The sequence below is a fragment of the Oryx dammah genome, unplaced genomic scaffold, assembly GCF_014754425.2.
Source record: "Oryx dammah isolate SB20612 unplaced genomic scaffold, SCBI_Odam_1.1 HiC_scaffold_13, whole genome shotgun sequence".
Classification (NCBI taxonomy): domain Eukaryota; kingdom Metazoa; phylum Chordata; class Mammalia; order Artiodactyla; family Bovidae; genus Oryx; species Oryx dammah.
In genome coordinates, this window is record NW_024070197.1 from 30510505 (window position 1) to 30537913 (window position 27409).

Sequence of the window (27409 nt, forward strand, 5' to 3'; positions counted from 1 at the left end):
CGGGGCGGGGCGGGCTGGGGCTACGGGCTGCGCGCGGAGGCGGGCCCCGTCTCCCGGCTGCGCTCGCGCAGGCCCGCGCAGGAAGAATGGCTGGGCATGTGGCATCCGGAGGGCGGGCTGTGCTGCTGCGGCCGCTGCGGAGCTGGGCTTTCCGGGCGCTGCGCCGCGATGTGCCCGGGAGCCCCGCTTCCTGCCCAGGGTCGCGAGGGGCGCAGCGTTGGGCCTGGCCTCGGGGTAACGCGTCGAGCTTCCGTTGCAGGCATCCCGGATGCGGCCATCAGCCCCACTCCCGGCCCTTGGCTCGTGGAACCGGCTTGAACCCGAAACCCCTCCTTCCGGGCGCCGGGATTTCCTTGGGCGGCCTGGGGAAGGGGCGGGGCGGTGCCCTGGACCCTGGCCGGCTGTAGAGGGTGGCGCCTTGGGGCTCTGGGCCCATCTCCAGTTCGGAGCTGCGGAACCCTCTAAAGAGTGGAAAGAACCTCCTCCCCGAGGGTTTCCGGTGCCATTCCTGGGTCCATTCTTTCGGCCTTGGGGGAGGTGCCAGCAAGCGGGGGATGGGGGGGTGGGTTAGGTTCAATGCCCTCCCTTTTCCTTTGGGACTGGAGACCCTGCCCTTCAGAAATGAGAGGCCCCGTTGTAGCCAAGTTCTGGAGTTCAGTGGCACCTCAGAACCCGCCGTGGGCTGGGTGGGCCGCGATGTCAGCCCCGGGGCCTGCAGGAGAAACTTGAGTCCTGTGCCGAAGTCCATACCCACTGACCTCCTACCTGGGAGCTTCGAGTGGAGGCCACTGTGCGTTTTAACTGGCTTGACACCCATCAGTGAGAGTCATAAATATAAGAAGTGTGGAAAATGGAAAGCATAATATACTCTGTGAGCTGAGCACATTGGTGGCCTAGACGTGCCAACAGGATCCAGGCGGCAGTTTCAGTTTCAAAGCATAGACAGCAGTGGTGGGTCTGCCTCCCTCTGCCAAGGGAGGGTCCCAGGTGTTACTGGAAAACATTTCTAGGCCAGGGAGCAAACATAACAATGACCGAAGAGTGAGCTATTTAAAATCGCTTTTAAAAATTGGTTTCCTTTCTTTTCTAGATAAAGATAGAGAAAATGAAAAAGAGAAAAAATCAGTGGTAAGTCTCTTTCTAACGTGCACTCTCTCCAGTGTAGGATTATATGTGTGTAGTACACACACACACACACACACACACACACACACGCAATACATGTTTTGAGGAGAAGAGTGAAGGAATATGTGCACATAAAAAAAAAGAACAAATACAAGGGGATCTCCAGGGATAAAGAGCTGTCCGCTCCTGGGCCCCAGGCTCCCTCCCCAGAGACCAACTCTGTTACCAGTTTCTGGTGTCCCTTTGCTAAGAATCTGCACAGGTAGGAGAATACATGTATTCATAGCCTCTGGGTGAATTTTGACTATTAACTTGAATAGATGAATGATTACAAAGGATTTGTAAAGTGAAAGGTTAGTTTGACTGCTAGTAGATGACAGCCTGACTGTGAGGGCAGGTCTTCTGACTGCTGCCCCTAGACCACCGATGCTGAGAAGGGTGAGTGGGAGATCACAAAGAATTCATGGGGCTCCGTAGACATGGGTTCTGCCAGTGCAGTGACTTCGAGATGCTAGCTCTGGAGGGGGGGATTGTGCCTGGTGTGAGGTTGAAGGTCAAAGGAGGGTCAAACTGGACATGCCCATGGTGTTTAAGCCTTTAGCTGGTTGTGGTGGAGCAGTATTTTGGTCACCATTGGTCCAGAGGCTCAGGGATCTGCAGATTGGTAGATAATGGCTGGAGAGGGAGTTACTTGGTGGGTGTGGGCAGGAGTACCTTGGCTGGGGTCTGTAGAGGGTGGAAGGTGTGGGCAGGCCCCCTGGGGGTATTTAGGGTGATGGAGAGGGCCTGGGAAGGAGAGCAGACACAAGGAGAGTACTGGTGATGAAAATGCTTGAGATTTATGGAAGTTTGTTGAAACTAGACATGGGGTAGGGTATGGCGACAGGCACCACAGCTGAGGGAGGGGTTGGTAAATCGAGCCAGGTGGGTATTGATGCATTGTTGTGCTATTAATTATTGAGCTAGCATTTTTGTGAGCCAGGCCTGTCCTTGGTGCTTTCTGGGTGTGGTCTGATATCCCCCAGACACACAGTAGGTGGTCCATAGGAAGTGGTGTGGAGCTTGCAGTCTGGTCCAGAGCTGCTCTTAATTATACAAATCCTCTGAGTTCCTGTGTGGACCTGGGACTCCAGCAGCCTTTGTTAGTGAGCCTGTGGTCCGATGGGGGAGGGAGTGTGAACAGGACAGTGGTGGATCTGGAGCCGCAGGGAGTGGGGGCAGAGCTTCTTGAGGATGGTGACTGACGGGAGCCTTGCGGAGTCTTGAGGCCTCCTGGGAGAAGGAGGACAAGGCAAGGCAGGAGTGTTGGAACAGTGAGAACTGCAGGGGCAAGTCACAGAGGGGTGAGAGGCTGGTGGTTGTCCCAGAGAGGTGGCTGGGGAGAGCCTTTGGTCAGGCACAGGGACTGGAGGCGGATCCCAGCACCCGCAGCCACTGAAAGACTTCACCGGATATGATCTGGTTTAGCTCTCAGGAAGAAGTGCTGGACCAGAGATAGGGAATAGGGGCCCCGCTGGGCTGGACTGGAGGCAGGAAGGCCAGCAGGAAGGCTGCTCCCACAAGGACGGTTGCAGAGGTGTTGTGAGTTGATGGGTGAGGAGAGAGGCCCTGAATGTCTGGGTAGATGGTGTAGCCTTTCCTGAAGACAGGAATGGAAACAGAAGCTGTAAATGGGTATTGGGGGAGTGATGAATTGAGGTGCCTATGGGACATCCCATGGGATTGAACTGGACAGGGAATATCTGGGCTGAGCTACAGCTGGGGAGTGAGTCACTGCCCAGAATTGCAAAATAAATTCCAAAGTTGGGTTAAAAAGAAGTGACTAATGTTTTCAAGTGAACAAAATATGAACTGACTTTTCCTGAGGGAATTTGTAATAGCTAAGAAACCTATATGCAGGTCAGGAAGCAACAGTTAGAACTGGACATGGAACAACAGACTGGTTCCAAATAGGAAAAGAAGTACATCAAGGGTGTATATTGTCACTCTGCTTACTTAACTTATATGCAGAGTACATCATGAAAAACGCTGGGCTGGAAGAAGCACAAGCTGGAATCAAGATTGCTGGGAGAAATATCAATAACCTCAGATATGCAGATGACACCACCCTTATGGCAGAACGTGAAGAGGAACTAAAAAGCCTCTTGATGAAAGTGAAAGAGGAGAGTGAAAAAGTTGGCTTAAAGCTCAACATTCAGAAAACAAAGATCATGGCATCTGGTCCCATCACTTCATGGGAAATAGATGGGGAAACAGTGGAAACAGTGTCAGACTTTATTTTTGTGGGCCCCAGAATCACTGCAGATGGTAACTGCAGCCATGAAATTAAAAGACGCTTACTTGGAAAACTCAGCAGTGGCCACAGGACTGGAAAAGGTCAGTTTCCATTCCAATTCCAAAGAAAGACAATGCAAAGAATGCTCAAACTACCACACAATTGCACTCATCTCACATGCTAGTAAAGTAATGCTCAAAATTCTCCAAGCCAGGCTTCAGCAATACGTGAACCGTGAACTCCTTGATGTTCAAGCTGGTTTTAGAAAAGGCAGAGGAACCAGAGATCAAATTGCCAACATCTGCTGGATCATGGAAAAAGCAAGAGAGTTCCAGAAAAACATCTATTTCTGCTTTATTGACTATGCCAAAGCCTTTGACTGTGTGGATCACAATCAACTGTGGAAAATTCTGAAAGGGATTGCGAATACCAGACCACCTAACTTGCCTCTTGAGAAATCTGTATGCAGGTCAGGAAGCAACAGTTAGAACTGGACATGGAACAACAGACTGGTTCCAAATAGGAAAAGGAGTATGTCAAGGCTGTATATTGTCACCCTGCTTATTTAACTTATATGCAGAGTACATCATGAGAAACGCTGGACTGGAAGAAACACAAGCTGGAATCAAGATTGCTGGGAGAAATATCAATAACCTCAGATATGCAGATGACACCACTCTTATGGCAGAAAGTGAAGAGGAGCTAAAAAGCCTCTTGATGAAAGTGAAAGAGGAGAGTGAAAAAGTTGGCTTAAAGCTCAACATTCAGAAAACGAAGATCATGGCATCTGGTCCCATCACTTCATGGGAAATAGATGGGGAAACAGTGGAAACAGTATCAAACTTTATTTTTTTGGGCTCCAAAATCACTGCAGTTGGTGATTGCAGCCATGAAATTAAAAGACGCTTACTCCTTGGAAGAAAAGTTATGACCAACTAGATAGCATATTCAAAAGCAGAGACATTACTTTGCGGACTAAGGTCCATCTAGTCAAAGCTATGGTTTCTCCTGTGGTCACGTATGGATGTGAGAGTTGGACTGTGAAGAAGGCTGAGCGCCGAAGAATTGATGCGTTTGAACTGTGGTGTTGGAGCAGACTCTTGAGAATCCCTTGGACTGCAAGGAGATCCAACCAGTCCATTCTGAAGGAGATCAACCCTGGGATTTCTTTGGAAGGAATGATGCTAAAGCTGAAACTCCAGTACTTTGACCACCTCCTGCGAAGAGTTGACTCAATTGGCAAAGACTCTGATGTTGGGAGGGATTGGGGGCAGGAGGAAAAGGGGACAACAGAGGATGAGATGGCTGGATGGCATCACGGACTCGATGGACGTGAGTCTGGGTGAACTCCGGGAGATGGTGATAGATAGGGAGGCCTGGCGTGCTGCGATTCATGGGGTCGCAAAGAGTCGGACACAACTGAGCGACTGAACTGAACTGAACTGAATAAACAGAAGAAAGTGCTCCACCTCCCTAACAGAGAAAAAATGCTTTTGCAAATGGAGTAAGGAAAGTGTGGATCAGACAACGTGGTTCAAGCCCCAGTTGTGCTCTTTAGTAGAGATAGACAAGTCCTTAACCTCTCAGAGCCTGAGTTTTCCCCATCTATGCAAATCATTCTTAGCTGTGATTGTTTCAGGGATCACTGTGACAATGTTGGCAAAGTACAGAACCCCCAGGGGCTAACACTGAATGCCTAGTGACAGACATCATTATTCATAATGAATGGAGATTTAGGATGGGATATGCCCAGTATTGGCACAGTATGGTAAAAGGCACATGCTCTTCCATCCATCTTTTTCATTTAGAAAAAAGGGTGTGAATTGAGACAGCATTTTAGAGGGTAATTTGGCATTATCATCAACAGTCATAAAAACTCACATATCCTTGGATACATTGATTATACTCCTAAAAGTCTATTGAAGGGGAATAATTGGAGCCAGTGACAAGGATTTATGTATAAGAAGGCTCACTATAGCCCAGTTTATTGTATCAAAAATAACACAATTTTATAATAAAAGCAACTGGAGAGAATGTAACATTCAACAGTAGGGATTTCAATAATTCATGGTATATCTTATGTGATGAAATATTATTCAGCCATTCAGAATCACGTTTTTGAAAATACTTAATGACCTAGGAAAGTACACTTTGTAAGAGATAAAAAAAAGAGGATAAAAATATATAAAAGTATGATCCAAATGAAATAATATATAAACTGTCTATAGGGGGTAAAGAAGAAAAGAAATTGTTAGTCTGGTTAAAGGAAAGTTGGGAAGTCATAACAGTGGGTATGTCTGAGGGAGACGGGGAGAGAATTTGAGGGGTGAGAATGGAAAGTCTTAATTTTTTGACTGTTAGATTAAAATTGAACTGTGTTCCTTTTTTTTTTTTTTAAAGAATGGCTTTATTATGTTATGTACATAGCCCCAAATCGACTTAAGTTTACAGCTTAATGATATCTTAGTAAATTTATGGAGCTGTGCAACATCACAGTCTAATTTTAGAACATTTCCATCACTCAGAAAAGAAACCTCGTGCCAATTTACAGTCACTCCCCCAGAGCCAGGCAACCACTACTCTGCTTGCTGTCTCTGAGGCTTTGCTTTTTCAGGACATTTTCTATAAAATGGAATCATACAGCATTTGGTCTTTGTGACTAGCTGTCTTCATCTTTCATATGTTTGAGGTGCATCCACGTTACTGCGTTTATCAGCACTTCATTTCTTTTCAGTGCTGAATGCTGACAGTGCTCCCTCATGTGCATGGGTCGCCCTTGGTTGGACATTTGGGCAAGTCCCCTTCTTATGGCAGATTTCTCAGGCTCTTTAATAGGATAATATATATTTTGATTCTTCCGGTGGGGGCTTTGGGGCTCAAACTTGTTTGCCTCTGAAAACTCTGATTCTGATCAAACATTTAAATAATGGTTATGTCTGGAATCAGGAGTGATTTTTTTTTTTTTGGTCAGTTCCCTGTATTTCTTATTGTGAGAATGCTTAAAATCTGTTTTCAGAAAAGATGAAATGTTATTATTTAAAAATAAGGATAGGGAATCCCTTGGTGGTCCAGTGGTTAAAACTCTGTGCTTCCAACCCATGCAGGAGGCACGGGTTTAATCTCTGGTCGGGGAGCTAACATCCCACAAGCTGTGCAACCCCTCCCGCCCACCAAAAAAAAAACAAAAAACAAGGATAGATGGCACATCACAGCGTCAGTTACAATCATGGGAAGTTGGAATGAAGGCCTAACAGCAGAGGAAGGCGGAGGTAAACTTAGGCACATTCTCCAGAGCAGTGGTGCTGGCTGGCCTTGTGCTCCCACGGCACCGTGAACATCTTTTCTTTTACTTTCCTCCCCATCTTCACTCTTATGAGCTCAGTGGGAGCTGGGACTGGCTCCTGAGTCCACGGTGCCTGGCCCATGGAAGGCCGTCAGTGAGTAAATGCAAGACCCCCAATCCCACGCCTCTAGGTCATCACGGAGCATCAAGCTGAGCTCCCTGTGCTGTGCAGCAGCTTCCTACTAGCTATCTGGTTTACACACTGTAGTGTTTATATGTCAGTACCACTCAGTTCATCTCACCCATACCTTCCCCATCCCGTGCCCACACGTTTGTTCGGTACGTCTGCACTTCTGTTCCTGCCCTGCAAACAGACCTATCTGTATCATCTTTCTAGATTGCGTACATATGCATTAATATATGACATTTGTCTTTCTCTTTCTGACTCACTTAACGTGTATGTTAGACTCTAGGTCCATCCATAGCACTATAAATGACCTGATTTCATTCTTTTTTAAATGGCTGAGTAATACTCCATTTGGCCTAAAATCTAAGAGTCTGAGGGATTGAGCTAGGGAAGGGCAGAGCTAGGGTGGCCGAGGACAAGTTGTGGGGTCTGTGGATTGACTTAAGGGAGCATCTATCCTGGAGGGTGGTGGTCTGGTGGGTCTGGAGCCTGCCACTGGTGGGAAGAATTGAGTTGTTAATTGCTAATAACCGGACCTTGCGGTTTCCTGTGGAGGTTTTGTGTACACACTGAGGTCTTCGACTGAACGAGTTATGCTGTTCACCTGAGCGCTTCCCTAGAAGTTCGTCCTGATACTCCCCCAGGCACTCACTTTCTGGTCCTAACGTGCATTTGTCTTTTGCTAGATCTGTGTTGAGGGCAATATTGCCAGTGGAAAGACAACATGCCTGGAGTTCTTCTCCAACTCAACAGACATCGAGGTATGGCTTCCACACTAGGTTTGAAGCAACCTGCAAAAGCTTGGTGGATTCATAAAGGGTGCAAACCAGCCCTACCCAGCAGAAATGCTGCTGGGGGAATTGAGAATATCCCTTGTAAGAGGAGGGAGGGGCCCCTTGAAAGCATGGGCCTGGTTTCCCCCAGACTTTGCTCCATGCACCTTTTTCCTTGGCTGATTATACTTTGTAACCTCCCACTGTAGTTAGCTGTGAGTGTGACTATATGCTGGATCCTATGAGTCCTCCTCGTGAATCCTCAGACCCAGGGAGGTGGGGCTCTGAGGGGCTCCTGACACACCTGTCCTGAGCAACGTAACTCTCACTGGCACTCTATTTATTTTTTCAGCCCAGCCAAGTGGCATGCGGCAACTCAATTCCCTGACCAGGGATCGAACCCCTGCCTCTGTAGTGAAAGTGCAGAGTCTTAACCACTGGACCAGGGAAATTCCTCCCCGCTGCCCCCTGGCCTTAGAAGCGCTTATATTCTCACTGAAGACCTTGGAGCTAATGACCACCACCACCAACAGCAGTGAGAATTAACAGCTAATGAGGGTGGTACTCTGTGCCAGGCACTGTGTTGAGGCTTCGTGATGATCTAATTGATTTCATCCTTAGAAGAGTGGTCCCTGTGATAGAGGTCCTACTGTCAGCTGCAGAGGAGGAAACAGAGGCTCGGTGGGGTCACATGGCTCGGCCAGAGTCTCCTGGCTAGTGCCTGTACCGCTGTGTCCCAGCCCAGGCCGTCTGCTCCAGGGCCTGTGCCCTCGTTTGGCTCCACAGCATAGAAAAATGTTTTGGCTTTAAGAAGACCACCCTTCAGATCTCAGCTCTGCTCTCTGACCTCCCCAGCTAGGTTACTCTCCCTGGTGTAGTTTCTTCTGGCCCCTCTGTATCCTTATTTTATACTACTCAGGGTTTGAAAATATGTGCTGACTTTCTGTGCCGATCTGATTAATGTTTCCTTCCCTAGCCAGTGTAAAGTTGCATGAAGGCAGGGCTGGGGTGTTTTGCTCTTGCTGTATCCTTGGTACCTAGTGTGGTACTTGACATGGGAGATGCTCAGTGTGTGTTGAGTGACTGTCCCACAGATGGGGCGCAAGTCAAGGCTGCCTCTGTCTGAGCCTCTGGTGAGCCTGAGTGGTACAGCATTTGCTACTCACAGGATAGGAATGGAATGAAGACCCAGAAGAAGGAGAGGAAGGTTGGGAGGGGGCTGGGAATGATTCACAGAGGAAGGGATATTTGAACTGGCTTTTTTAAGGATATGTATGAGCTTTCCATGTAATGAAACTTGAGGTAAAATAAGTTGAGGTGGGCATACTGGGCAGAACAACAGCATGAGCAAAGGCACAAAGGGTGAAAGGTGCGGGGAGGTTCCTCCTCCAGGGTCCCATGCATTGCTTTCCTTTGATCTCTTGTGACCTGTGGCACCTGCTCACATGCACTTGAAGATCCCCAAATATCCCCATATATTCTCAAAGTCTTGGCTCCAAGAATACCATTTAAATCCTTTCCAGAACTCACCTGCACAGTTTAGGGAAGCTACTAAAAGAAACATGATCCTTTGCCCATCGGTGTGTCCAGCGCAGAGATCAGAGAGAGGAAATGGAGGCAGAGCTCACTGCCAGGGTCACAGGGTCACGGCAGAGCCCCCAAACCAGAAGCTGTGTGAACACGAAGCAGCCTCCCTCGTGGCTTCTCTCACCTCCCTGCCTGCCCTCTGGTGGGCAGTAAGGAACAGGATGGAAAACAGGACGGGTGGCTGGGAGAACTCCCTTTGCCCCCGAGGAGCCCCCATAGCAGCAGAGGAGGGGATATGTGCGCATACTTGTATACGGGGTGGACAGGGTGGGCCTTAGATCTTTTCTGGAAGTCACACCAGGAACCGTGTCTAGATGGAGTTCTGACCTTGCAGGGAGGGTTGCTCCACTGTTGTAGCCCAGCCTGGGTGCCCAGGTCTTGACTCTGTCCCCATCCTACCCCTAACACTCATCTGCCTTCACGGAGCTCAGAACTGAGGAGTAACTGCTCTCTGACGTCTTCTCTCCTGGCAGGTGTTAACAGAGCCTGTGCCCAAGTGGAGAAATGTCCGAGGCCATAATCCTCTGGTGAGTGTGCGGTTTCCTTTGTGAACCGCCAGCTTCTCAAGTGTACGGGAACGGCGGTGCTAGTGCACGACGTGTGTCCTCGCTCTGCCCTGGGCGAGGGGACGGGGAAATGGTGGCAGGTTGATGTTCTGAGGTTGAGGTTCTTTGAGGCCTGGCTGGGTGTGTAAGGAGCCTGGAGCCCTCCTGTCGGCTATCCCAAACCATAGCAAGTGCTTCGCCCCGGCTCCGTGGGTTGGGGGTTGGGGAGCAGTCTCCAGCTGCTCATTCTACCCTGACCCTCTCCTAGAAGAAACCCAGGTCTCCTTGCAGGTTCCCTGGTAAACCTCCAGTTGGGGTTTGCACTTGGCTCTGCTCCGGGCTGCTGCAGGCTCCCTCTGAAGCTACCCTATGCACTTTGCCAAGGATGGACCCAGCAAGCAGGGGCTGTAATGTGCCTCTGCTCCTTCCACCTCCTTCCCGGTCAGAAGGCTCAGCTCTGGCTGCTAGAAAGGGATGGGTGGGGTCTGGGCCCACAGTCAGGGAGTCCTGCAGATCCAGCACTGCATTCTCCCCCCACCCCCCCACCACCCCGCAGGGTCTGATGTACCAGGATGCCTGTCGATGGGGCCTCACGCTGCAGACATACGTGCAGCTCACCATGCTCGACCAGCACACTCGTCCGCAGGTACATCTCAGATGCTTGGTTTCAATTTTCTTCAAATGAGGGGCATTTGGTTGCCAGGAAGGGAAACCTTACAAGGAGCTGCTCAGCCTTCTCTGTCTCTGGAGTCCAGGTCTCTGGTCCTGCCGCTCTCTGAGGACCAGGCTTCAGGGCCCCTAGCCCCACCCTCAGCTAGCCAAGAAGTTGCTACGATGCCACGTGAGCCCAAGTCTTCATGACCTGCTGGCTCCTGGGCTCAATGCCCTTTAACTCAGTTTTCAAAAGTGTGGTCCCCAGACTAGGAGCTGCAGCAGCACCTGGAGACTTGTTAGAAACGCACATTTTCTGACCCCATCCTGGACCTGTTGAATCAGAAATTCTGGAGATGAGGTCCAGCAATCTGGGTTTTATCACACCCTCCAGGTGATTTTAATGCATGCCGTGTTTGCATGAGAACCACGGACCTAACCTTCAGGAGGGCCTGTTCACGTTCTTGGTTCAGATTCTTGAGGGAAAGAACCTGATTGGCTCAGCTTGGGTCGGTGTCCAGCCCTGGGCCAGTCAGGTATTGGGGCGGATCACCTGGGCACAAAGATGGCTGCTTTGGCTCCTTTCATCAGCCAGGGGGTGTGAACAGGGGCTCTGAGGAGATCCAGATTGGCACCTGTGGTTCAGAATGGCAGCCCAGCCTGAGGGACTGGCTTTGGAGGCTCTCCTTACAGGAGACGGGACATCCACCAGCCAGTGTCTCTTGACACAGCCACTTGACCGGCAGTTTGATGCAGGGCTGGGCACTTGCAGCCATAGCTCTCGTCCTTCTACAAATCTGTGTGTTTTTTAAAATGAAAAAAGATACAAGTAGAACTGTTTGAATTTCTCTCTCTCAAAGTGAGTGAGTGAAAGTCACTTAGTCATGTCCAACTCTTTGTGACCCCACGAACTATACACAGTCCATGGAATTCTCCAGGCCAAGATACTGGAGTCGGTAGCCTTTCCCTTCTCCAGGGGATCTTCCCAACCCAGGGATCAAACCCAGGTCTCCCGCATTGCAGGCGGATTCTTTACCAGCTGAGCCACAAGGGAAGCCCAAAGATCTGTCTAAAAGTTACATGTCAGAGGATCTGAGATTGACACTCGCCCTACTTTTTCCTGAATGGGCACTCAGTTGCAAACAGAAATTGTGTCTAGTATATCTACATATAATGGGTCATATGTATGTTCTTCTGTTTAATGAAATGTATCAGGAAGGAGGCAGAGAGAGAAAGAGAGATGGACAGACTAGGAAAGAAGATAAAAGAGGGATAAATTGGGAGCTACAAAAGATGGGTAGGAGAGAGTTGGAAGTAAGGAGAGGATGGAAGAATAGAAAGGAAGACGGATGGACAGATAGGAGAGAGAGGACATGGCTTTGAATCAGGTTGTGGCTTTGAATCGGCCTCTGATTTGTGGGTCCAGGTCCCAGTGGGCAGGCTGAGTCAGAGCAGTGTTTGCCCATTCAAGTGTCTGGAGCCAGGGCAGCTCTCCCTTCCCAATGGGACACCATGGACGAAGGGAAGGCCTCGTGGAGGGTCTGAGCCTGCTGGTGGAGAGTGGCGCCATCAGTGTTGTCCTCCCCTGCTGTAGGTCATGGTCCTTTACAGTTGTGAAGGACGGCGTGATCCTCACCAGCTGGCAGGTGTTGGCAGGCCTGCTGCTGGGGTTGCAGAAAGCCACACCCTCTCGTCTCAAAATTCTGCCTCTGCTTCAGTGGATGCACCTGCTGGGTCAGTAATAGTTACCACACTTCACACTCGCCACCACTTTGCCGGGCGTCACTTAGCAGTTTCTCTAGCACTCCCCAAACCCACAGTCCAATAGAGCCTCACCCCTTCCATGAAAGAGGCTACAGCTGACAGGCTCTCCGCCCGCCTTGCTGCACTGACCACCGAGCCTCAGGCCGTAGGGAGGGTCCAGGGCCTAGGAGGCTGGACACAGGGTTCTTTGTTGTCCGCCCTCACCCCTCCCCGGTGGCGTCTCAGTTCTGTATTCAGCATAGACCAGAGGCCGGGGAGCAACAGTCATTGTTCCAGGCTTCCTGACCTTCCTGCCTGAGTTTAGTAAATAACATTTGTTTTCTTTTAGACGTTGCCTATACGGTTGATGGAGCGGTCAATTCACAGTGCAAGATACGTTTTTGTAGAAAACTTGTACAGAAGGTATTGTAGTTTGCACAATCGATAATTTATTTAACCATTAAATTTTTAGAAATAAAATTGGAACTCATTTACTAATTGACAGATACCTGGTATAGCAACCAACCATATTGATGGCTCGACCATCCAGAGTGGGCAGCCTGGCAGCTCTGCTGACCTTGGCTGGGCTTGATGACACATCCAGGGGTTGGCAGGTCTGGGGTGGCCCGGGGAGGGTAACTGGGGTGACTCATCTCTCGTATGCTTGCTGATCCTCTCCTGGGACCAGTGAGCCAGCCTGGGCATTCACTTCCCATGGCGATGGCCAGAGGGCAGAAGTGCTAGTTTTTTCTCAGGTCTCGACTTCATGTTGGTTGACCTCCATTGGCCAAAGCAGGTCACACCAGCTGACCCCAGTCTGAGAGGGGGCAGGGCCCTTGTGGGTTACGTAGCAGAGTGGGACAAGACATGGTGGGGTGAAGAGTCAGAGAGAGTAGAGCCGTCAGCCCAACACGGTGTGCGCGGTACTTCTTGCGATTTCACTCAAAGACGTCTTTTGTCCTCACGGGAGCAGACTCCACCACACAGACATGGCTGGGCGCCCTCAGGGCTGCAGCCTCAGAGGTGTGGGGCCCTCCACTCCTGTGCTCAGTTATTTGTTGATGTTAGGGGTCTTGGGGGAAATAGGCTGCAGGCTGGGGTCTGAAGTTTCAGCTTCTTCCCCGCCCCTCCCTTCCTGGTAGCTGTGTGCCTGCTCCCCTCTCCATGCCATCTCCCCCACACCACTGCCTCCTACTGCCTTGAACTTCATCCCTCTCAGAGCTGGTCTCAGTGTCTTGCTTCTACTCTGTACACCCCAGTTCCCTAGTTCTCCCATCTACAACTGTGGTCCTACACATCGCCTCTCCCCAGCCTCCCCGGTGCCCTTGTCTAGATGGGTTGAGCCTGTTACTCTTTTCTTCTTTTAAATTGATTAATTAGTTGATGGCATGTGGAATCTTTAGTTGCAGCATGCAAACTCTTAGTTGCAGCATATGGGATCTAGTTTCCTGACCAGGGATTGAACCCAGGCCTCCTGCATTGGGAGCATGGAGTGTTAGCCACTGGACCACCAGGGAAAATCACTTCTTTCTATTGGTTTCCTTCATAGTATTTAAGACCACTTCTAATGAGGTTCAACCATATGAAATTGTTAAAACGTGACCGACGGTGACCTATAAAAATGGCAGTTTCATGCGGCTTAGCTTAGTCACATCCCCGCCAGCTGGACTGTAAGCTCCTTGAAGACAAGGAGCATGTCTGGTCTGCTGGCCTAGCTGGGACCCAGCACAGAGCTGGCACCTGGGTGACACTTGTTAACTCCTGCTGGGTGTCGGGACCTGAGGCAGGCCTTTGGTCTCCAGCTAGACTTGTCCCCCAGCCGTTTCTCACCCCTTCCTCTGAGGGGTCCATAAAGGCTTCTCCCTGGGTCCTGAGCTGCCGAGGATCCATCCCCTCCAGGCCTCCTCAGTGCTGTGGGGTCAGGGTGGGCAGCCAGGGCAAGTCCTGACTGGGCTTTGTCCTTCATCCTCGGAACTTTCTTGTGGGCCCTGCCCTTCCAGCAGGCAGCGTTTCTGATGCTGGAGCCCCGTGTGAGCCTGGCTGCCTGGGTGTCCATGGAGCAGGGGTGTCCACTGCTAGGTTTACACAGCTCTTCGCTCTGCTCTGGGGCTGCCACAGGGAGGACGGGCAGAGGAGAGGAGCAACGAGGACGAGGGAGCCCCTCCAGTGGTTACTTGTTGCGGTTTTACTCTTCTGCCCTCACGCGAGCAGACTCCCTCACACAGGTGTCGCTGGGGCCGGGGGGCGTTTGGCATCCCTGGGAGTTTTGCCCCTGTGGCTTCCTCGGGGCCTCACCTGGACCTTTGGGGTTGTGAAAGCAAGAGCCCAGTCCTGTGAGTGGCTGTCTGTGGCGTGGGGGGAGGCGGCCCGCCGAGATGAAAGTTCTTCACGGGGCAGGGTTTCCTCATTTGCCTGCCCCACCTGCGGTTTTTTCATTTCATGTTTGTGGCTTCAGAGTTTGGTTGCTGGGGCTTTTGTTGTAGTCCCTTTGTGCTCAGGGTCTCTGGGTGTCTTCCACGCTCAGGGCTTTCTTTCTGCAGGCTCGGCCAACAGCGTTCTGGCCAGAGCCAAAGAAGTGATGACAAGGAGGAAGAGTGGAGACCCAGCTTCTCTCCAGGCAGCGGGCCTTCCCAGTGAAGTGGTGCTCTGAGGGTAGATGTTTGGAGAGGTTTCGCCTCCTCGCAAATACAGACTGCCATCACCGTGAGCCTAAACCGAGTGACATCTAGAGCTGGGTTTGTCTGGATCCTTTGCTCGTACCCAGAACAGGATGTTGCGGTTCCCCACCGGGGGAGTTCGACTGGGTGCTGGGAACCACAAGACGGCTTGTGTGGGATGTCAGCTCCTACCTGGGAGCTTGTGTGGGGATGGCCCTTACTGCTGCCCCTTCAGCCTTGGGGTTGATCCCTTTCTCAGAAGCCCTGGCAGCCTTGGCTTGGAGTCTGGAGGGACTGGGACGGAAGGAAGTAGGACAGGCCTGGCCTTGCTGATTGCAGTTGCAGGCCTGAGTGCCCAGAGAAGCCCACAGACTGGAATTCTAACCCGAAAGCAAAATGTCTGGAGGGCCCTTCTTAACTTATGGGCCTGGGACAATTGAGGAGCTCCCCTGCGGAGAAACCCGCCTATTCGGCCCACACCCCCACCCCAGCGGCTTTGCGGTGGGCAGAACATGCAGTTATGCCACCAGGGGTTAATTGACAACAAGGAAGATTCTGGTTCCACAATCTCTTTAAAAACTTAAAAGACCTAAAGAACTTCTGAGATGTGGGCAACTGCTGGAATGAACAGCTGAAGGTGGAGAGGAAGACTCGGCAGTTAAGGCGGCCGTGCAGGCCATTGTGTGGCCCGGCCCCGTGGGCGGAATCATTGAGCACACAGGTTTTACAGGACTGCCTGGTTGGCGTTTTCAAAGAGTATAGAGGGGGACCGAGTGGGGCCCAGCTGGGGAAATGACACACTGACTCACCTGGGGCTGGGGGTCAGGGACATCCATTAAAGCCCGGCGTTTGGAACAGCAGGCAGGTCGTCCCACCACCGCAGTGGGTCCTGGGCTTGGGCTCCTCCTTACTCAGTCCCGAGTGGGCACTCACTGCCTGGGTCACAGGCCTGAGAGCTGTGGCTTTCCTCAGGCAGAGGCCAGAGAGACACTGGATATGCCCTGGGACATGGGAGGCGGCGGCAAGTGATGCAACTGGGGACATATGGGTTTGGGGGCCGTGGTGAGCCAGGCTTTCTCAGACAGACTTAGGCCAGTCTTCTCTGGGCCTCAGTTTTCCTCATCTATAAATTGGGGCGGACATTGACTGCACAAGGTCTTATAAAGTAAGTAATGTGTACAGGAGGCTGGCATTTGAGTCTGTGATTTTTGTTTTAACCTGTGCTGTGCAAACCAGGGGCTCTCTGGACCTCAGGGAGAAGGTGGCAGCAAACTGTGCCAAACAGACCAGTCAGCAGTTTTCCTGTGGACCCAGGACCTAAAATTTTACTCCTTGGGATCAGGGGAAGGCACAGTGAAACCCCTTCAGCTCACCAGTGGTGGGTCTGCAGAGAGGCTTCCCCACTCCGTGTGTTCTGCAGAAATAAAAGCAGTGCCTCAGGAGTGATTCAGGGCACCCCATTCCTGAGGCAGACACAGGAGGAGCTGGGCAGACTCCCAGGAGGAAAACTAGATACAGGTAAAACAGTGCCTGCTGCCTGAAATCCCCCAGAATCACGGGAGCCAGCTCCCATTTCCTCATTCAGCCCAGCCAGCAGCCAGTGGTCCTGGAGCCCTCAGCAGATGGCTCCTGGCAATCTTGGAAGAGGTTTCCGGATCCTGCCCTCAGGGAGGCTGCCCTGGAGCCACCTGCATGGAGGACCTCCAAGGAGAGTTTCCGGAAAGGAAGCCCTACTTTCTCTGTCTGCCCTCAGCCCTGGGTTCGCCTGGCCCCCCCAGGAGGTGTCCTGAGACCCCCCTGGAGCAGCAGCTCTCAGACCCCAGAGACCCCTCAGGAATGAACCCCATCCCCATGTCTCAATGTGCCTCCCTGCACACGTGCACTTCTGTGGTGTCAATCGGTTTGGTTTTAGTTAGGACTGTGCTATGTGTGTCCTGAATTGTGACTCAGTTTGGTGGTCACAGCTAAGGGGATCCTCCCAGCTGTGGGATTTCACAGAGCCTCGCAGACAGCAGTGAAGTCCTCGGGCAGTCTGACACCAGACTGTCCAGTGTCAGTGATGTGGGAGACTGTGGGGCGGCCTTCCCTCTGCACTGCCCACTGCCCTCTGCCCCACCCTTGAGTTGCCAGTCTGCTGTGTCCCCCAGGCCATGTGTTTGGTGGAGGGGGTGGGGCTGATCAGCAGCTTCCTTTTTGCAAATCTTGTACTTGGAGTCAGCTTTGCTCCCAAGAAGGAAAACATGTCAAGAAGAGGCGTGTGCTGTTTTGAATATCAAATACTGTCAGCTGCAGCTAACTGCAGCCCAGCTCAGAGTAGCGTGAACATTGAGGGTGTTACTGGCTGTCTTAACATTAGACTTGGGGGTCGGTTTTATTCAGTGGCCCTCGTGCTGTTTCTATTGGAAGCACGGATGCTAAAGCTGAATTTCCAATACTTTGGCCACCTGTTGCAAAGAGCTGACTCATTGGAAAAGACCCTTACGCTGGGAAAGACTGAAGGCAAAAGGAGAAGGGGGCAGCAAAGGAGGAGATGGTTGGATAGTATCACTGACTCAACGGACATGAATTTGAGCAAACTCCAGGAGATAGTAAAGGACAGAGGAGCCTGACGTGCTGCAGTTCACAGGGTCACAAAGGTTCAGGCACGACTTAGTGACTGAACAACAGCCGCCGAGTGCTGTTTCTCTGTGGTTCAGCACTCTCTATCTTGTTTGTGTCAATATGTGATTCCCTCTTGGTGACAAAACGGCTGTGGCAGAACCGGGCTTCTCATCTGCTGGCCACAGGGTGGGTATCTTGTCAGTGCTTTCCTCTTAAGAGTGAGGAAGCCTGGTTATCATAAACCCCAGCAAACTCTCCTGTCTCACTGCTCAGGTTGGGCCCCTGTGACCTACATCCATCAGCTCACCTTGGCCAGGGGAGAGCATGTCTCCGAGACCAGTTGGTCTGCCCTGAAGGTAAACACTCAGGCCTGTGGGATGGACCCTGAGTAGATCATGGGTTACTTTTAAGGAGATAGGAAAAGAGAACTGGGGGATGGGCAGCCATACGAGCGTGGCAGTCTTGGAGGAGAGCCTGCGATCACAAAGTTGGCACCTTTACTACCTGACTTTTAGTCCCCTCTGCAGTGTTCCCGGACTTCCTCCCTCCTCCCTCCCCTTCAAAGCCTCCCCCACTCATTCAGGGTGGGGGTCCTCACCCTGCTTGGTGCTGTGCTTCGTTGCTCAGTTGTGTCCGAATTTGCCTCCCCATGGGCTGTAGCCTGCCGGGCTCCTCTGTCCATAGGGATTCTCCGGGCAGGAACACTGGAGTGGGTTGCCATGTCCTCCTCCAGGGGATCTTCTCTGCCCAGGGATCAAACACAGGTCTCCCGCCTTGCAGGTGGATTCTTTGCCATCTGAGCCACCAGGGGAGCCCGCTGGTACCCCACCCCCCACCCCCGGCAGTGCGCATTCTTTTGCTGCTTGGCCAGGCGCAGCTCTTTCACCCTGAGGGCATCGGCTGGACTCAAGCACTAGTGGAGGAGCCCCCCTCCAGGCTCTGCTGTGCTCTGTCACTTGGGCCCCCGGCAGGGCTGCTCAAGCCTGTCATCTCCAGATCACCTCTCTCCATGCCCACCCTGCCCCCTGCCCCAGGTGGGAGTCCATGCCCAGCACCTGGCAGCAGGGCAGTGGGTGGGGAGTGGGGCAGGATGCTGCAGACCACCCTCTCTCCCAGGCTCTTCTCCCACCTCCCCTTCTTTAGTCAACAGTGAGAAGCTCCCCCAGCTACACACAGCTCAGGCACCTCTACTCGCCCGTAGCTGGCCTTGTCATCCCCAGTTTGGGTCCATCCAAGATGATGGTCAAGACTGGTGGAGGATGTTGAAAGGCCGAATTCCTCTCTTGGTCTGTTTCCTCCAGCTGCTGCCCCTACCTCCACCTCTTCCATGCTCATTTCCACCAGGGCAGAGGACAGACGCTGGGTCTGTCTCTCTCTCAGGCATTCTTTCTTAGCATAGCATTTTATTTTTTTAATTATTACTATGGTTTTTTAATTTTTTTGGCTGAATAGTGTGGCATGTGGGATCTTAGTTCCCTGACCAGGGATCAAACCCACGCCCCCTGCATTGGAAGCACAGAGCCTTAACCACTGGACTGCCTGGGAAGTCCCCTTCCTTTCTTCTTTCCAAGTTATCACATTAAATATGTAGTAATTCTTACCCCCATTTTGTTCCCTGATTTGAGAGCTGCTGTTGCTAAGTTGCTTCAGTTGTGTCCGACTCTGTGTGACCCCATAGACGGCCGCCCACCAGGCTCCCCCGTCCCTAGGATTCTCCAGGCAAGAACACTGGAGTGGGTTGCCATTTCCTTCTCCAATGCATGAAAGTGAAAAGTGAAAGTGAAGTCGTGATTTGAGAGCTAGTATGCTGTGAAGTTTTAGAAAATACAGAAAGGGATAAAGAAACATTTCCAATAGTCCTACTGTTCAAAGAAAAGCTGTGTTAACGTCCTGGTGGTTTTTTTTCCAGTCGTCTTACAGCATGTGTGGATGAACACCCTTGATAATACGGTTGGGTCATGCCATATGCAACAGTTTTATATCCTACTGTTTTCACTGAATGATGAGCACTTGATTATGAGGGTTTTCCATGTCATAAAGTATTATTTTATGGGATCATCTTTCAATGACTGCATGGTTTTTCTGTTACATAGATGTACCATGATTCAGTTTTTCATTATTTTTTGAAGAATGCTACAGTGGGCATCCACTATCATTTCCATAAAATACATTTCTAAAGGAGAGACGGGTTTGCTACTCCACCTCCCAGCCTGGGTGCTGTCCCTGTGCTTTGGGGACAGGCTTTATAGCCCCTTCCTTGGCTTAGAGTTCACATCCTGAATTTCTCCCCTCAGGCAGTGCCATGACACTAGCTGCATTTTATTGAGTTGACCAGAAAGCTTGTTTGGGATTTTCCACGAGGTGTTACAGACACAAACTTATTGGCCAACCTGGTACTACGAACCGTCCCAGGGAGCGGGAGGTTGGAGGTGCTTAGGGTCCCTGTCGTCACTGCCCGCCCAGTGTCGTGTGATCACACTCTGCTTTGGTGCCCCTGGCAGTGCCCTTTCAGCAGAAGCTATGCCCAGGTGCTTTAGGGGGAGTGGCGTAGTCCAGGAGCTATCTCGTAGGAGAATAAAAGCCTCAGAACTCTCGTTGCAGTGGGAAAATGCCCGAAGTGGACTATGTGGTCCTGTCGGAATGGTTTGACTGGATCGTGAGCAACATCGACGTGTCCATTGACTTGATAGGTGAGACGGCCCTTCCCCGGCCTCCCTCCCCTGGGCCCACTGAGGACATGCTTGGCTGGGCCCCCAACCAGCAGGGGTGGTGGCTGGGGCCCTCTCCATAGGGGATTCTTTCCTGTGTTAACTCGGCCTTCTCCCCAAGGGGCACACAGAACCGGGCTTCTGGTTCCTCCTGGAGAAGCCTATGTTTCTCAAACTGCTTTCCCCTGGGTCTGCTGTGATGTGATGGGTTTTCTTAGTTCATAAGAGAGAGAGAGGAGGGACGGAACCCGAATGGTTACTGAGACCAGCTGGGTTCTGGGCCCTGTGCTAAGCTCTTGTCTACACATGGGCCTTCATTCAGCCTTACAGTGACCCTGTGGGGCTTGTGACACAGGAGGACAGTGGAAGTCGCCGCGAGGGTCAGACGCCTGTCTGGCCGCACAGCTGCTCTGCGTCCCCTGCTCAGCGCTGCGGGCAGATGCTTCTCTGCACGCCCTGCCCCTGTGCCTTCCTTCTTCCCACCCTTCACTTTCACTTCCAAGCTTTGAATGGAGCAGTGAAAACCACATGTGTATATATTTTTAAATCTCAGTTTACCTCCGGACCACTCCTGAGACCTGTTACCGGAGGCTGAAGATGAGATGCAGGGAAGAGGAGGTGGTCATCCCACTGGTGAGAGCCCCTCTACCCCGGGAAAGGGCTGCATCCCAGCCTGGCCCCACCCTCTGCGAGGTCATCGTGCCCTCGTTGCAGGGAGAGAAACAGGAACTGAACATGTGGGAGGGGGAACTCTGACTTCCTCTGAGGTCGGAGACCCTGTGTGTGTCCAAGTCCGCTTCACTTCTTGTGGCCCCGGACTCAGTGGTGGGCATCGCCATGCTCAGAGCTGTCCCTTCTCCAGCTCCTGCCTGGGTGTCCTCAGGGCTTGTCTAGTCCACCTCTTGAAGATGGCATGCCTTTGTGCCCTCTCACTCCCAGACCCTCACTATGATGTGTCCACTTGCTCACTTCTGCATCTCCAGGGCTTGCACTGTGCCCGGCAAGGAGGTGGAACTCACTGCTATTTGTCCAGTGCCTCGCCCTTCCAGGTACTGGTTCAGGGCCATGGCAACTCTGGTCAGGCTGTCGCAACCGGCTTGCACCACTCTCCTGGCCTGGCCCCTCACTATTCACATCCCCCAGAAATCCAGCCCCAATACGGCTGCTCGGCGAGGTGTCTGATACAGAACACCACGCGTGTGGTTCCCTAACCCTACCCCTCGGTGCCTTGCCACTCTCTAGGTCACAGTCCTCACTTGTATTGTGCTATCTGGATCCTGCGTGATAGGCTTCGTCCCCTTCCACTCCCCGCTTTTTCATGCTCCGGCTCTAAAGAGCTAGTTGTGGTTACACACACAAACACACACCCACACACACACCACCACCACCCCCCACACACACAACACACTCTTTCCCTACTCCCTACCATGTGAAAGTGGCTCACTTGTGTCCGACTCTTTACAACCCCATGGACTATACAGTCCATGGAATTCTCCAGGCCAGAATACTAGAGTGGGTAACTGTTCCCTTCTCCAGGGGATCTTCCCAACCCAGGGATCAAACCCAGGTCTCCTGCATTGCAGGCAGATTCTTTACCAGCTGAGCCACCAGGGAAGCCCCCTACCGTGGAGTTACACACATGTGTCTTTGCAGAGCAGTTTCTTTTGCCTTCCAGGTTCAGCTCAGGTATCACCTCCAGGAAGCCTTCCCTGACCTTCCCTTTGTTATGCTTCCCCAGCCTCTGTGCTTTATTATGGCCACAGACCTTAGGACAGATACTCTGAAACTGTTTATGTGTTTGCTCCCCATCCCTTACAAAGCTGCCACGAACCTTTTCAGATTAGATCTTACCCCTTCTGCATGCCTAGCATGTGTCCCAGGGCTTGGCATCTTGGGGTTGCTCAGTTAATATTGAACTGAATGTCCTGTGTGAATGCCACTGGAGGTGAACAGACAGGCTGGGCAGGCATTTCCTGGGATGATATGGGAGTCTGAGCTCAGGGTGAGCTAGACTGGGGTCTAGACAGCCAGTCCAGCTCCAGAGACCTGCTTGGGCACCAGGAGGGTTGATTCCAGCCATGAAGTCCCAAGCCTTGGTCTGAGCAGCTTCTTTCCAATCTGGAGACAGGAGTGATAGAGGGAGGGTGTAGCGCGGTGGGGCTGGACTGTGCTGGCCAGGGCATGGCAGCTCTGTGCGGTGAGCCAGATGTTTGGAAGAAATGACAAGGCTGGAGTCCTTCCAAGTCACTATCCAGAACATTGTCTTAATGGTTTTGACAAGGCCTGTAGACCTGTCTGTTGCTGCCGAGAACCCGCGAGTGGGTAAAGAGGCAGCAGTGCATTTTACCTGAGAGCCTCGGGGCTGGGAGGAGGAGGTGTTTGCTGGCAACCAGCGTGGGCTTCCCTGATAGCTCATTTGGTAAAGAATCTGCCTGCAATGCAAGAGACCCCAATTCGGTTCCTGGGTTGGGAAGATCCACTGGAGAAGGGATAGGCTACCCACACCAGTATTCTTGAGCTTCTCTTGTGGTTCAGCTGGTAAAGAATCCACCTGCAGTGCGGGAGAACTGGTTCGATCCCTGGGTTGGGAAGAATCCCATGGACATAGACCATGGTGACACAAAGAGTCGGACACGACTAAGCGGTTTTCACTTTCACTTTCAGTGTGCCACTCAGTCCTGCCGTGGTTGCCTTTGAGGCAGGGCTGGGCCTCTTTTCCTTTGAGTCTCACCTTGTCTGCCAGCTGAAGTTGGTCCTGAAGGCTTCGAGGATCCATAGGTTATGAGTTGCCTGTTGGGGTGGGATTAGCTGAGCGGGGCTTCTGGGCCAGTGAGAGCTGCCACAGTCCTCTTGGTGGGATGGATGGAGGGAGAGTTCAGAGGCTTCCCAGGCCCCCATGAAGTCACGATGGCCCTGTTGATGGGGAGGTTGCAGAAAACGAGACCAGCCTGGTAGGAAGGTGTGTCTGAAGTGCCAGTGGAGCCGAGTATGCTGAAGGGTGGCCATTTTTTTCTTTTTAAATAGCTACTCTTTTTTTTAAAATTAATTAGTGATTTTTGGCTGTCTGGGTCTTTGTGTTGCTGTGAGCAGGCTTTCTCTAATTGCAGTGAGTGGGGGCTGCTCTCGAGCTGTGTGTGGGCTTCTCCTTACAGTGGCTTCTCTTGTTGCGGAACGTGGGTTCTGGGGCTCGTGGATTTCAGTAGTTGCAACACGTGAGCTCAGTAGCTGGGGTGCACGGGCTTAGTTGTCCTGTGGCATGTGGGATCTTCCCCTGACCAGGGATCAAACTGGTGTCCCCCGCATTGCAAGGCAGATTCTTAACCACTAGACCACCAGGGAAGGACCCTGGAGGGACACTTCGGACTTGTGCCGTCGGGGCTGGCCGGCGGGGTGCTTGGCTGCGTTCAGCCTGGCCCACCTGAGTCAGGCTGGCTGTTGCAGGCTCCTTTGTCCAGGGTGGTGCTCCGTGTTCACTGACCTTCCCTCACCTGCCTGAGCCCCCCAAGGGGAGAGGTTTAACCCCATCCCTGCTCCTGACTGCTCTTGTGTTCCCCACCCCCCACAGGACTACCTGGATGCTATTCACCACCTGTACGAGGAGTGGCTCATCAAAGGGAGCCTTTTCCCTGTGGCAGCACCCGTTCTGGTAAGTTCCCCTGAGGGGGCAAAAAAATTTTCTAGAAGGAGGAATGACCCACGGGCATGCCGGCCAGTCTGCAGTCTAGGGAAGCAAGGACCAAGTCCCTCAGAGCTGGAGAATTTGAGAGAAGAAAGCAGGGAGGGTGGAAGGGACCCTATCTCTCAGTTCCCTTTCTGGATTGAGTCTTGGTGAGCTGAACACACCTGGGAGAAGGTGACCTGTCCCAGTGTCACTACACCCGTGACACAGTAGCATCTCACTTATCCAGCATCGTCCCTAGAGGAATGTTCCAGGGGACCAGAGCCCCTGGACCTGGGTTTTGGCCTTAACTGCTTGGGATGGTGGTCTTCCTGATGCACCTGTCCGTCCTCCAGGGGGTGGCTGGCCCAGAATCTCATTGCACCTTTTCATGGTGACCCCGGGCATCCGAAGGAACGCCAGTTGCTGTTCTGGTCTGTCACACAGGGATGCCCTTAGGAGGTGCTGAGGTGTGTAGGACTGTTTGCCCTGGACTGCTAATGCCTTTGAGCGCCTGTGCTTTCCCCTTACGCACCTTCTCCTGCTGACACTCACCATTTCTAACTGTTCGATGCTTCTGCCCAGTCAGTGTTTCCCTGCTTCCCTCGCCCTCATTTCCTGATTTGCTCCTGCTCAGAGTTTCTCCAGGCGGGCAGATAGGTCCCGTGAACTGTTTGGAGTGTGTGAGCAGCATAGGAACCGAGGGAGGGCTGTGCAGCCACTAGTGTGCCTGGCCTTGGGGACATCTGTCTGGGTTGCTCACACACTGTGCTCACGGCTCTTCCAGGCAGTGAGGTTGCTGGAAAGTGAGATTTTACTCTACTGGATTTTTCTAGAGAGTTTATTTTTTCCCCTCTTTATAGAAAAGTAGGTGATAGAAAATGATGAGAAAAAAATGCATTCTCAGACGACTGTCCTGGATTCTTAAGTGAAAATACAGTTGAGAATGTGGATTGACCTAGAACTGGTTGTAGCTTGATCCTGACCTCCCTGTTCTCCTGCCTGTGACCTTGGGCTTCTGCGCCTTTCCCTGCCTCATCCTGCCTGCCTCTGTCTGTCTCTCCTGTGAAGGGAGGAGGATGTTGAGGTCAGGTGCAGCCCTGTGACCCCTGTGCTTCATTTCCAGGTGATCGAGGCTGACCACAACATGCAGAAAATGTTAGAACTCTTTGAAAAAAACCGGCACCGAATCCTAACTCTGGAGAATCGGAAGCTTGGTCCATAGGATAGGAAAGATCGTGCCTGAGAAATGCCTGCTGCTGCCAAGTTAGCTATTAGGAGCAGTTTGGAAAACTCCACTCTCAGGAGGGCTTTGTATCTGCCCACAGTTGTCTTCCTTCTGGCCTTCTCTCCTTTCCCAGTGTCTTCATCCTGGGATCCTGGGCCTCGTGGGTAAATGGGACCAAAGGGTTTGCCATGCCCTCTGGTGGCATAGCCTTGCATTCCTCTGGTGCATCTCCTGGTGGTTTCCCACCGCTGGGTCCTTCTAGGCTAGGGAAGTTCCACCTGACTTGTGTTGGGCTCATGGTCTCTAGCCCTTCAGGCCATCCAGGAGGGCGAGGTAGCGGTCTTCCATCCCAGGGGAGGAAGTTGAAGCTCAGACAGACTAAGAGACTCCCAGGGGTCACACGGCCAGTGACAGTGGAGTCAGCACCATTCAGACTTCCAGCGACTCCCAGCCCATCTCTTGCCCCAGGCTGCCTCACCCCAGAGCCCCGCCTTGCCTACTGGAGACCCTCACATGTGCGAGGGGAGGGCCAACTGTGTGTGCAGCTGGCATCATCACTTTCTCATGGTTTGAACTGTCCTTGAGGGCATTTGGTGTTTCTTGACTTTCACAAAATTGCGCCACGTTTGGCTTGAGCCCAGGGTTCATCCGTTCTCTAGCATGAGGCTGATGTGGTACTTAACACCTCATCAGGACTTCCGCGACTTAGGAGAGGTGTGCACTGGCTCCTGAATGGTGCTTGGTCTCCTTGGTGACAGAGGTCGTGCTTGAGCGGCTGCTGATGACCTGTCAGGGCAGTGGCTTGTGGCCCCCTGGGCTGGTGTGCCCCGTGCCACGCTGGGGCAAGGGGCTGCCAGCCTGGCTTCTGAGGCTCCCTCCCTCCTCAGTGGGTTGCATGATGAGCTTCACCTTTGGAGTTTCTCTTGAGTTTGTGGCCTAGGGGAGAGACACCAGTGGCCTTAAGTCTTTTTGAAATGTTTTTCCATCCAAGGGGACATCGCAGGCCATAGACTGTGAACCATCTTTATTAGCTCAGAGACTGTCTTAGCTGTGTTCAGCTGTAACAGTGCATCAAAGGCACAGCTGTCTCCTGAGTCAAGTAGCAGCAAGAGACAGGAAGAACATTCTCTCCGAGGACAATCTGGACAGGAAGGATGGGGCTTGCAAGCAAAGGCTCTTGGAGCTCTGGAGCTCCTGAACTTCGGAGGTGGGTGGAGAGAGCTTCCAGAGGCTCTGTGTAGACGTGGGGGTGCGGATTGATTATGAACTTGGGGGAACAGGCCTCGGCCTCTCCTGAGTGGTGGTCGGTGTGCCTGAAGGTTGGAAGGCCTCGTCACGGCCCCCGTGTGAGTGAGGCACCTGTGCATGCAACTCGCTGATGTAAATTGGTGACAGGTGCCCCTGGTGGCCCGGGCCCAGAGGCAGCACTCGGAGGGCAGCACTCTGGCTCCTGGCCCTTCGTGGAGGGACCGATCCTGGGCCAGTTGCACAGGCGGGGATGCGTCTCAGCCTAGACGCCAGTGATGGACCAGCAGGAAGCACAGCCGCTGCTACCAGACACCTGGACATGCCGGGACCAGCTTTGGGACTTTGCAGACGAATGGTCCAGTTTTCCCCACAGCTCAATTTGAGCATCTGTACTGGGGGGAGATGTGAATAAAAAACCCCCCTAAAGATAGAAGTATGTATCTCCTTCACATCGAAGTGCAGCTGTGGGTGGTCCAGGGCTGGTGTGGTGTCTCAAGACCATCGGGTCCCAGGCTCTTTCTGCCTTTCTGTCCCCAGATTGACTTCCTGGTTTGAGGCTTTCTTCCTCCAGGGGCCTTACTGTCCAGATGGCTCTGGAGCTCCTGTTCTGTCTAGTGTTGGCATCGGACACACTGCCCTCTCTCCCTCACCATTCACACCTAAATTCAGATGTGGATGGTGACTTTTGCACAACTAAGATAAGCTGGAACGTTCTAAGTGGACTTGGCTAGAGACCTCAGAGGTGGGGGACAGGCAAGCGGGAGGGCTGGGCCACACAGTCTGGTTTCAGTTCTGTGGTGCCTCTGGGCTCCTCCTCCCCTCCCTTCTGCTTTCACATCACCCACCCTCACTGCCTGGTGCTGTGATGTCCTCAGCGCTGGCCAGGGGGATCCCACAGTGGAGTTCTCAGGAGCCCCTTGCCAAACATGGACTCTGGGAAATGATGTCACCCAGCCTGTTTTTCCCATTCCTGCCTCCTTTCTACCAGAACCCCTCACCTAGATGAGAAGTGCCTCCCTGCCTGGGGAGTGCATGGTTGAGACACTTCTGGGATTCCTGCAGACTCCCAGCATCCCACCTGGGGAAGGCAGGATTGAGGTATTTATTGCTCTAGAGCAGGTAGAAGGTGTTTTCAGAACC

At 52.3% G+C, this 27409-nt stretch overlaps 1 protein-coding gene across 3 annotated transcripts; it reads left to right on the forward strand.

Moving 5' to 3' along the window:
• The first annotated feature begins 12 nt into the window (after nucleotides 1–12).
• TK2 (thymidine kinase 2) lies at nucleotides 13–26706 on the forward strand. 3 transcript variants are annotated; one of them, XR_005723334.1, is made up of 11 exons: nucleotides 54–234; nucleotides 1091–1128; nucleotides 7557–7631; nucleotides 9704–9757; nucleotides 10332–10421; nucleotides 12519–12592; nucleotides 20029–20117; nucleotides 20689–20768; nucleotides 23701–23781; nucleotides 24150–24263; nucleotides 24920–26706. XR_005723334.1 is itself a non-coding variant. In XM_040253437.1 (10 exons), exons 1-10 carry the CDS (start codon nucleotides 87–89, stop codon nucleotides 25016–25018), a joined length of 828 nt encoding a protein of 275 aa, XP_040109371.1. In that variant the 5' UTR covers nucleotides 54–86; the 3' UTR covers nucleotides 25019–26706. The 3 variants fall into 3 exon arrangements, 2 of the variants coding, with proteins under 2 accessions (XP_040109372.1, XP_040109371.1); XM_040253437.1 differs by lacking the exon at nucleotides 24150–24263; XM_040253438.1 differs by lacking the exons at nucleotides 10332–10421; nucleotides 24150–24263 and having other exon boundaries at nucleotides 13–234.
• Nucleotides 26707–27409: the final 703 nt, after the last annotated feature.

Coding starts and splice junctions, on each gene's coding strand:
- TK2 (XM_040253437.1), top strand. CDS start 87: ATGGCTGGGCATGTGGCATCCGGAGGGCGGGCTGTGCTGCTGCGGCCG. Junction 9,758..10,331: donor TCCGAGGCCATAATCCTCTG/GTGAGTGTGCGG, acceptor ACCACCCCGCAG/GGTCTGATGTACCAGGATGC. Junction 23,782..24,919: donor CTGTGGCAGCACCCGTTCTG/GTAAGTTCCCCT, acceptor CTTCATTTCCAG/GTGATCGAGGCTGACCACAA.